General features: G+C 35.8%; 1 protein-coding gene across 1 annotated transcript; it reads left to right on the top strand.

Annotated features, from left to right (window-relative positions):
* Positions 1–2,582: 2,582 nt before the first annotated feature.
* Positions 2,583–10,640, top strand: LOC133861333 (ras-related protein Rab11D). Its single transcript, XM_062297086.1, has 2 exons — positions 2,583–2,914; positions 9,800–10,640. The coding sequence occupies exons 1-2, from the start codon at positions 2,694–2,696 to the stop codon at positions 10,236–10,238; spliced, it is 660 nt and encodes a 219-aa protein (XP_062153070.1). The 5' UTR covers positions 2,583–2,693; the 3' UTR covers positions 10,239–10,640.
* The last annotated feature ends 370 nt before the right edge of the window (positions 10,641–11,010 follow it).

Raw genomic sequence — 11,010 nt, 5'->3', positions numbered from 1 at the left:
AATGCGAGATTCCTCTAACTACTGTGATTAGAAGAGATTTATTCTCATTATTAATATCATTTAGCTATTAACAATTTGTCACTTTATCTTTAGTCTCTAATTTTAAGATAACAAAGTTCCATAGGGAGGCTAATATCCTAAATTATTCGAGTGTATACCATCAAGTAGATTTGATATGATTGTCAAGTAACTCCATGGCAGCGTGGTTGTTCTTGATACATAATCGCATCTCCTCTATCCATTAAGGAAGTCTACTCTTGTAATTTACAAAGTAAAGGCACCCTTTACAGGGAGCGGGGCACTTGGCTAAGGCGAGATGCCTTTTCTTCATCACTACCAACGGAAACCGTGAGATTCAATTATTAAATCTCTCTCCCACTTGATATTTTAAACTTTATGGGTTTTGCTTAAGCAATTGCAATCTCAATAGAATTGCAACCTTGCCTTTTTAATTGGATTACCTTCATAATCTTATAAGGGATCCTAATCTTGTTAGGTACCTTATCTTATTAGGTTCTAGGTATTCTAATTCATTAGAATAATTAATCCAATTACTTTCCTAAATTAGAAGCCCTATTTAACATGACATAGTTGACTTAATTAAATTAGAAAACCATCTTCCAAAAGAAACTTTGCCACGTATTAGGTTTTGGAAATCTAACTCCCACTTCCAACAAGGAAATATTATCAACCCTAAAATCTTTCCATATTTGGAAACCTTTCATCCAAATTGGACATAATTATCTTAACCAAGTCAGGACACCACATTCCAACTATGTTGGAATCATGTCTTAGGTCTATAGAGTTCAAACTCCTAAACCAATCCTTATTTATAATTTTCCTAACCGTGGATATTAAACATCATATTCCAACTTTATTTGGAATTTCCTTGTCTAAGCCTTGTGAAGAATTCACAACTACCTTTTAGGAAATTATCAAACCCAAAATTAATTTTAGGATAAGGCAATCCCAAAATATTTGGAAAAGGATTTTTGGATCCATACTTTTAGGGTTCATGGATTAAGGTTATGGTTTGAAAAAAATCTTAAATTTAATCCTTAGGCTTGCCGCCCCTAGGGTGTGTGGCACCCTAGGATTTGAACCCCAAGGTGAGCCTCGGGTCCAAACAATAGTTGTGCCACCACCTTGTTGTGGTGGCTGGATATTGCCACATACTGTCATATATTAGCAGCCCAAACGAGTCTCATTGGGTGGCCCACACTACTAGCATTTGGAATCTTCCAAATTCAAATCTGACCTTGGAAACGTGGTCCTCATTGCAAGTTCTACGTTTTCACCAATTGGTTTGTGATAAATTCTAAAATCCTAGTTCCTCTAGATTTTCTATAGAATTTTTAGAGTTTGAATTTAATCTCTAAATTTTCTTTAGATATTTGATATTTTGAGGAGTTCTTGATCATCTCCAATTATTGGGTTTTACTTTTTGTGAGAAATCAATGAAAGACCTAAACCCTAGTTTTGACTAAGTGTTATAAATTGATGAATTTTGTTTCTAATCCTAAGATAATTTTATGGGTTAGTTTTATTAGTTAATGGGTTGTTAAATGGAGCCCTTGAAATTCTCTGGGTTTTCCATGGATCTTAGCTCTTGAGCAAAATCAAGAATCTAAGTGGGATTTAGAGTTATAGAATATTGTAGATTAGTTTTAATGTGTCATGCAATGTGACAATGCAATGGTGCATTGCAAGGCTTTTGTTGGGAATCATTCTTTAAGCCAATTACTAAGCAGTCAAAGTGAGTATTCTACTCACTCAGAAAAGATATTATGTTTCTATGATTTTATATTAGAATCAAATGTTATATTTGCTTAAATCGAGCCAATGATATTTTGTGAGAATATATGTCTAAAATGCCTTTGATGCTTTGAAGTATGTTGAAGTATGATTTAATGAGATTTATAAGCTTCAAGAAGTACGTTTTTGAATATGAGAATTGAGATTTGATTTATGAACTTTGTGTTGAATTGAGAATTCATGATGTAATTGAAAGACTTTTAAAAGCATGTGGAGTATATGATACATATGTATGTGAAAGCATGATCATGATGTGTATGAGGAATGATGAGCATAAGAACAAAACAAAATCATGAATGCTGAACGTAAGACCATTTGGGTAGTCGATCCCCATTGGCAGTGCAAGTGTAAGTGTAAGACCATTTGGGTAACCAGTCCCATTAACATCAGCAATAAGACCATTTGGGTAACTAGTCCCATCGGCACTAAGCAACTCATAAGACCGGTTTGATTAAGCCCATTCTGCACTTAAGTGTAAGACTAATTGGGTAACGAGCCTCATCGGCATCAGCAACAAAACAATGAAAACCAAGGAAAGGCAAGCATGACATGATTTATGTTCTATGATATTTTCATGGCTACACGTATCAATATGCCTATAAGTTTGAATAGAATAAAACATATATATTTATATATATAGTTACATATTCTCACCTAGAAATAAGGCACCAAGATTTCTTGCAGCATATTTCCTTTCAAATTTCTCAAAATATCAGTCCCTGTCACTTGGACATTTCAAACAGTCCCAAATCCCAAAAACAAACTGAACTTTCGAGAATAATCCAAAATACTAAAACCATATCCTTTCATAGCTTTACTCTCTCTCTCTCTCTCTCTCTCTCAAGTCTGAAGTAAAAAGAAATTGAGAATAGTGATACATGGCTGTGTACAAATCAGAAGATGATTATGAGTACCTCTTCAAGCTGGTTTTGATTGGTGATTCTGGAGTGGGTAAATCCAATTTGCTCTCGAGGTTCACGAGGAACGAGTTTAATCTGGAGTCCAAGTCTACTATTGGGGTAGAGTTTGCTACCAAGAGTTTGAATATTGACGGGAAGGTCATCAAGGCTCAGATTTGGGACACTGCTGGCCAGGAAAGGTGTGGCTTCTCTTTACTTTCTATATCCAAATTCTACGATTTTGTGAATATGTTATCAGGGAATTCATGGGAAGTTTTGATAATCGTTCCTTTTGGGTTTTCATATCTCTGTGTGAAACTTTGTTGTTTTAGTGAGACCGAGAAAGCTTATTATTTCTGTTGCTGGTTTTCGTATATTTTTATATGCGTTTCATTGTATTTCAATACAACGGGTTTTGAGGCCAAGAAGGATGATTCTTTCCTGTCTGAATTTTCTGATTTTATGACTTTTAGTTTTTCTTTTTATGTTCAAATACCATAGGTTTTGAGGCCAAGAAATTTACTTCTTAGTATACACTTTTATGCTTTTGTATTACGGGTTGATGTTGTTACATGAAATCCGAGAGGCTTGTGAAGAGAAGGTAATTTTGTTTCCAAGGACTTGAACAAATTATCTGAAATCCAGTTCAATACATGATATTGGTATTGAAATTTGATGCATTTATGTTACAAAACAACTATCTGTTTCTGAATTACGAAGGAAATGGAGGTATGTAAATGGAAAATGAATGGAATGCATGAATCTTTATTAACAAACTAGGCAATTCGAGGAGCATTTCCCTCCAAAGTTCATCATGAACATTAAACAACAAAGCAGTATAGAATTGTGTTCTTATCTTTTTTGTGTGATATAATTTGAATCTCCTCAACTACTTGTTAAAAAAAAAAAAAAGAAGTTAATTAAAGAATTGAATCTCCTGGATTTATAGTGGGACCAACTGACAGTATTTTCCTCTTTCGGTTTAACTTTTGGTCTCTAACTGTTTACAAATAGATGATATAGCATTGAACTTTTTCTTTCTCCTGTCCTTTCTTAATCTAATTTCACTCCCCTTCAGCAAATTAAGTTCCACTTAAACTCTTACAAAGAAATTAAGAGCTTCACGAGCTCCAGCAAAATCAAGTTCTTCACCACCTAGAGGACTGATGTAATTGATGAAAGAAAACATAAACAAATGAAAAATAAAGATTGCGGAATAATAAAATAGACAAAGGAAGTTTACGTGGTTCGGTCTATGACCTACATCCACAGGATAAAGCCTTAAGGCTACATTATGCTCTTATTGTTCGATTGATTTACAATACAAATTATCCCTATTTATAGGGATATAGAGAGAATACAAAATGGTATGTAAAGAGAATACAATCAAATCAGAATTGAATGTATTCAAATCTGATTTGATTATAATCAATTACAATTAATGAGGATTAATTCAAATCCTACAATATATGGAGAGTACCGTAATATACGGTATCGTTATATTCTCTAACATCTATATGGAGAGTACCGTAATATACGGTATCAATATATTCTCTAACATCCCCCTGCAAACTCAAGGTGGAAGATTCTGAAATCTTGAGTTTGAATTATTATTATTATTATTATTATTATTATTTATTTTTTTTTATTTTTTTTTTATTTTTTTATTTTTTTATTTTTTTATGTTGGGTCGTATATAACCCAGTTTAGAGAATATATTTCTTCTTCTTCTTCTTCGTCTTCCTTCTTCTGCTTCTTCGTCTTCCTCCTTCTTCTTCGAGCCAACTGGGGGCTAAATAGGCATGGGCTTAAAATAAGACCACAAATGCCAAAATACAAATAATGGGCTAACTATGAGCCAAATATAAAAGCCAACAATGAACTGAAATGGACCTGGGTTTGAAACAATACCACAGGAGCAAAAAATATATGGGGCCAACTATGGGCTAAAATAGACATGGATTTGAAACAATACTACATGCCAAAATATGGGTCAATGACCAAAATAAGAGCATTCCTAGTAGCCTCACCAAATTTTACTCACCAAAATAACTAAAAATTACTTTTTTCTATTCTGATGAGCCACTTTATTAAAATTCCCCCAGCAGCCTCACCATTTTAACTAGTCAATATTCACTATTCCATTTAAATAATATTTTTTTCATATTTCTTTATTTTTTTCTCTATATAATATTTTTATAAAAAATCATTTATATCCATGAAATAAGGACATTATCGTGTGAGAGATGGGAGATGAGAGAAGAAAATGAGAGAAAAAAGGAAAAAAGTGTGCTAATCATGTGAGAGAGAAATGTGAAACAAAATTTGGTGAGTGGTTGTTGAGTGAAAATGCCTGGTCTAATTTGACTAGTAATTTCAGTCATCAAATTTTTTTGGTTAAAATGGTGAGGCTGCTGGGAGTGATTTTTAAGAGTTTTCATCAAATTGGCTCACCAAAATAGCTAAAAAACTAATTTGGTGAGGCTACTAAAAATGCTCTAAGGAGCCAACAAAGGGCCAAAATAATATGGGCAACTTGGCCTCTTTTTAATGATTTTTTTTTTTTTTTTTTTTTTTTCCTTTGTTGCATCTGCACAATGTTATACTCATTTGATTCAAGTCATGCACATAAATAACCAAGCCTTTCTCAGTTTCTCTACACGCTTCCCTTTTTTTTTTTTTTTCCCCTCTTTTGACCAAGAAAACACTGAACTGAACGGTTTGAAAAACCAAACGAAATACCTGTAACCAAATGGAGACCTCCGTCTCCAACAGCTCGCCTGAGACCTGCCAAAAACTTGCCGGCAGGACTTAATCTCGCTGGAGAACACCACATATCGCCTGGAACATTGCCGGACAACTCAAAAGTTGGTGGAAAATATCAAAATACCACAAAAGCCGCTAACAACCATGAAAACACCATTAATGGCCAAATGTTGCCGGTGAACACAACAGAACCGCCCGAAACTTGACAGAGACAACCAGGCGCCGTCTCAAACGATCTGAAACTGCCGGAGCAGATAAGAACTTGCCAGTGACACCAACTAAGATCGACAAAGAGTCAATCTACAAACACCCACCGTGAAAACACACTGAAAGATTTCTTTTCTTTTCTTTTCTTTTCTCAGGAACAGTAATCTCCCCAAAACCAAAATGCATTTTTTTTTTCTCAGGAACAGTACGAAATCTCCTCATAACGAAATTTCCTCCTTTTTTTTTTTTTTTTTTCCCTCAAGAACAATAAGAAATCTCCCCATAACGGAATACAATTTTTTTTTTTTTTTCCTTTCCTTTTCTTTTCTCAGGAACAGTACGAAATTTCTTCTTTCTTTCTTTCTTTTTTTTTTTTTTTTTTTTTTTTTTTTTTTTTTTTCCGTCAAATACACTGCAATATCTATGGGGATGAGATTTGCAAAGCATTGACTATAAGAAAACTAAAATACAAGAAAATGAAAAACAAGAGAAATAAATCATAGGACCATTGGATCGAACATTGGCGTTAGCCTATAGCTCTGATACTATGAAAAAGTCTATGGGCCTTACTCACTCTCAAAAGACGCCTTGAGAGAGGAGGGGGTGTCCATGGCTTATGGTACACCAAAGGTTCATTGCATCTTCAGGCCTTTTGTGACTCTGACTGGGCCGGTAATCTGGATGATCGTCGTTCTACAACTGGTATTGGTATTGGTATTGTTTTGGGATCCTATCTAATCTCTTGGACTGCTAAGAAACAATCCGTGGTCGCACGTTCAAGTACAGAGGCTGAATATCGTGCCATGGCCCTTGCCACTACTAATCTATTTTGGTTGCGCATGTTATTCAAGGATCTTGGTATTCCATTGTTTTCGACTCCTCGCCTATGGTGTGATAACATTGGGGCTCTTGCTCTTGCTTCTAACCCCGTTTATCATGCTAGGACTAAACATATTGAAGTCGACTACCATTTTATTCGTGAGAAGGTGTTAAATGGTGATATCTCTATCAAATGTATTAGCACTCATGATCAGCTTGTAGATATTTTCACTAAGGGTCTCAGTTCTGCTCGGTTTTCGTTTTTACGTGACAAGCTTACGGTTTGCTCCGTCCCCATTAGCTTGCGGGGGGCTGTAAACCGTATCATCTCCACCTCAGCATGTCTAGATAAATCTGAAGCATCTCGTCCAGATCCGTGTGAAGATTCCTCTCTTGTGCAGAACTCTAATCATTCCTAACTACTAGATAGGATAGCTACTAGATAAGATAAGATTCTGTATGTTTAAATTAGAGAGTTTGAATTCAGTTCAAACTCTAGATAAGATTATTCAAATGTTAGATAGGTTTACCTAACTGATCCGAAGATCATGTATTTACTCTCTCTATATATACGTTACTCAAATCCTACAATATATGGAGAGTACCATAATATACGGTATCGTTATATTCTCTAACATCTATATGGAGAGTACCGTAATATACGGTATCAATATATTCTCTAACAATTGATTGGGCGAGATTCTCCATTTCTGCTTACCTGTCTTGCTTGTTTACTGGTTCCCTTGCTAACATGCCATGCTTAGATGATGTTGCTAAAATTTGTGCTTAGGTTTCTATGGAAACTATATTTTGATAATTTATTATACTTATACATATGCTACAACCTGATTGTAACTGAAATCTGTATGCTAACAGATCTCTCATGTTTGGGGAATAAAAACTACAATTGAAGGGTATTTGTACTCTATATATTGTATGTGTATAGATAGATATTGGGAATTTCCGGGTGGTGCTTGGGCATTTGCATTTTTATTATATATGCTTGATGGTTGTTGTGTTTATTATGGGTTCAGTCAGGTGAGTAATTAAATTAATATGGGCTATTGGTCTTGGGCACTCCTATCGCTACAAGTAAATATACAGTGGCTGGGTGTGGGACTTGTTTCGAAGCTAGTCACCTTCATTTAATTGAAATTAAGATCTAACTCTTCATGTGACCAATTCCCTTCACTTCCCTCTCTTTTAATCACAGCCAGCTTTCTATCCCCTTCATGTCACCAATTCCCTTCACTTCCATCTCTTTTAATCACAGCCAGCTTTCTATCCCCTTCATGTGACCAATTCCCATTCACTTCCCTCTCTTTTAATCATCAATTTCTTTTTAATTTTCAAAACAAGGTAATTTTATTTACAAATTTGGGCTCACTTAATGTTGGTACAAAATATTCTGCTGTCGGTAAATAATGGTGCATTGGAACTTTTAGGTGATTGATAAATAACTGTGCATCAGAACTTTAGTTGTGTGTGCAAGTTGTTCAATTCAAGTCCCATGAGAACTTTTTGGGACTCTAAAGGGTTAGAATCTTACACGCACACAAATTATGTATGCTTTATGCAAAGGAAATTATCTGTCCAAGTTGCAAAAGTTTCTTTTAGTAATAAGCTTTACCATCCTCAACAATCCCTAAAAAGAAAGAGAACTTTTCAGGGAGGGTTGGCGATAGGGTAGGCAAGCTAGGGAGCAATGTATTGATTGATCCATAATCAATTTTCATTAGTTACAACTCACTGAAGGAAGTTGCCACCTATTTATGTGGTAAAGCCTGGTAGCAGTACATCATAAGCTTTTATTTGAAAAATGTTCATTTAATCGGCTCAGGGAAGCAATTTGGAATAGTAGAAGGGTTTGGGTTTCTGGAATCTAATTAATTGTGAGGGCAGTAATGATGTGCTGCGTGTATAAAACTAATACTGAAGGAAATATGTAGTGCTTGGCAGCAGACTAAACATCAAAATGACATTTAAATGCATAATAAAGCATGAGGAATCATGTAATCGCAATTTGGTCTTCCCGCTGCTCCTTAAGGGTAGCTTTCTTCGTTTGGAAAGCTGTGAATCACAAGTGCTTGGTACTTGGTAGTTCATTATTTCTTTACTAGGAGGTTTGGTAGTGGGTTCGACATGGCAGAGTTAATTCCTCTATAAGCTGATTATCTTATCCTTAATTTTGTGGTAAACCAGTGCCTGGTAATAACCAAGGCATCCTTGCATCTGAAGTACCTTCAGATGCCTAGGGGCTAGGGGTGCTAGAAGGAAGTACAAGACCTTTCTTATAAAAACTCTGATTTTGCTGATTTGTGCTCTGAAGAAACTTTTGTTTAAGTCATAGGAAAATATTTAATCTGTTAAGATTTTGAGTGGTTTTTTATAAGTAAAATTTTATTGGCTTAGCCATGTGAAAGCTGTGGTTATGCCAAGCACAATATACTATTGCAAAGGTAGCTTTCCCCATCACTGTCTGTGATGCTTCAGTTCTCAGATGTTCTCATTATGGATATGAAATCACTTTTCTTTTTTCTTTTTTAGGTGTAAACTTCATATTAACATTGATTTCTTTGTAGGGACTAAATGAATTAGCTGACAACTAACTATATTCTATATATACTATACTAAGTTCCGTTGGGAAAAGGGTTTCTTGTCACTTTCATTACATAGTATGTTCTATGCAGAGTACCATGGTGCCGCATGCCACAAATAGCGAATAGACAAAATAAAAAAGGATTTGAATTAGAATCCTTGGATACAGAATGTTTGCAGCTATTTGATATCATCACAATCGTAGCTATTTATGATACCTATCAAAAGTAGTCATTGCAATGTTTCACAAAATTTTGTTATCAGAGGGCACAAGGTGATGATATAAGTTTTCTGATACCATCAGCAGTGAGCCTTCCTTCCCTCTTCCCCCTTTCCCACTCTTTGCACTCCTTGTACGTTATTATTATCACGTTGATGAGTCTGCTATATCATAAGTCTATCTATACCTTGTGTTAATGAACTCATTTGTTGTATTTGTCCATAATTTCTTGATGATTTGTTCTCATAAAAAAAAAAAAATTCTTGATGATTTGTTGGCATCTTCTTTTCGCAGGAGCTATGCATAAAGCGCTCTGCAAATATATTACAATGATTGCATTTGCCAAAATTCGGGGGTGTTTTCATATTTACACCAATTCTGATATATAGTCAATAACTTTTACAGTTCCCCTTTCTATTCTTATAGCCATAGGTATCATGTCTTATTATAATGATGATGGAGATTGGTTTTATAGGTACCGTGCCATTACTAGTGCTTACTACCGAGGAGCCGTTGGTGCTTTGCTAGTCTATGATGTCACTCGCCATACAACATTTGAGAATGTGGGAAGGTGGTTGAAGGAGTTGAGGGAGCACACAGACCCTAACATTGTGGTCATGCTGATCGGCAACAAGTCAGATCTTCGACACCTTGTTGCCGTTCCAATGGAGTACGGAAAATCATTTGCAGAGAGAGAGTCCCTCTACTTCATGGAAACTTCTGCATTGGACGCAACCAATGTGGAAAACGCATTTACTGAAGCTCTCACCCAGATATACCGGATTGTGAGCAAGAGGGCAGTTGAGGCAGGTGATAATGGAAGTGCTTCCACTCTTCCGTCTAGAGGACACACAATAAATGTTGTCAAACAGAACGACTCAGTTCTGAAGAGAATTGGGTGCTGCTCAAACTAGGATTGCTCCTCAAGCAAGTGCCAGGATTTCATATTGAAAAACACCTTGCCTCAATATTATTAAATGTGGAAAACCCTAAACCACCCAAATATAAGAAGAAAGCATTAGACATACCATAATCCATTTGTACCTCAACACCTATCTCATCACCGCTCTACACTTAAGCCACTTGTGCCAGGCCCGGGACAGAACCTATGCTTGGAACCTCCAAATACAACCTCAACTCCTGGATGGGCCTAAGGAAAATGTTTGAAGTACATCCTTGGATTCCTTGCTATGTATGTGTATCTGCTATTATTGCTAAACAGTAGCTTCATTCCATGAATATGTATATATGTGTATATTTTTGTAGATAACTAGTAAATGATATATTAATTCCAGACAAACTCTTCCGGTGGTCAAGCAGAGCATTTTCTCATGCATTCATGACATTACAGAGAATGTTCCCCTTCTCCAAGAAAATATACTCTGGGAAATGTTTATTTGCACTGCCTACAATGGGCTACTCCTCTTTTGGCTACACAAAATTCCGTCAGAGGGAATGGCTTGATCAAAGTAGGGAAATTACAAATCACATCCCGTGTAAAGCCCCACTTTAATAACTTCTCTCCTGTTGTCGCCCATCTTTATCTACCAACAACAGCATAAATGCATGCCTAGGTATAGCTAAGGAAACCCAAACCATCCTGCGCCATGGAACACTAGGTGGCTTCACTCTCAAAGCCTCCCAAATGTCTGCACAAACTTAACTCCCCTTATTACTTATTAGAGC

The sequence above is a fragment of the Alnus glutinosa genome, chromosome 2, assembly GCF_958979055.1.
Source record: "Alnus glutinosa chromosome 2, dhAlnGlut1.1, whole genome shotgun sequence".
In the NCBI taxonomy this organism is placed as follows: Eukaryota; Viridiplantae; Streptophyta; class Magnoliopsida; order Fagales; family Betulaceae; genus Alnus; species Alnus glutinosa.
The sequence above is the reverse complement of the archived record's forward strand: the minus strand, read 5'-3'. Positions and strand labels throughout refer to the sequence as shown.

Excerpts from the sequence above, each read along its gene's own strand:
- LOC133861333 (XM_062297086.1), top strand. The coding sequence starts at position 2,694 with ATGGCTGTGTACAAATCAGAAGATGATTATGAGTACCTCTTCAAGCTG. Across the intron at positions 2,915-9,799 it reads GACACTGCTGGCCAGGAAAG|GTACCGTGCCATTACTAGTG; the intron begins GTGTGGCTTCTC and ends TTGGTTTTATAG.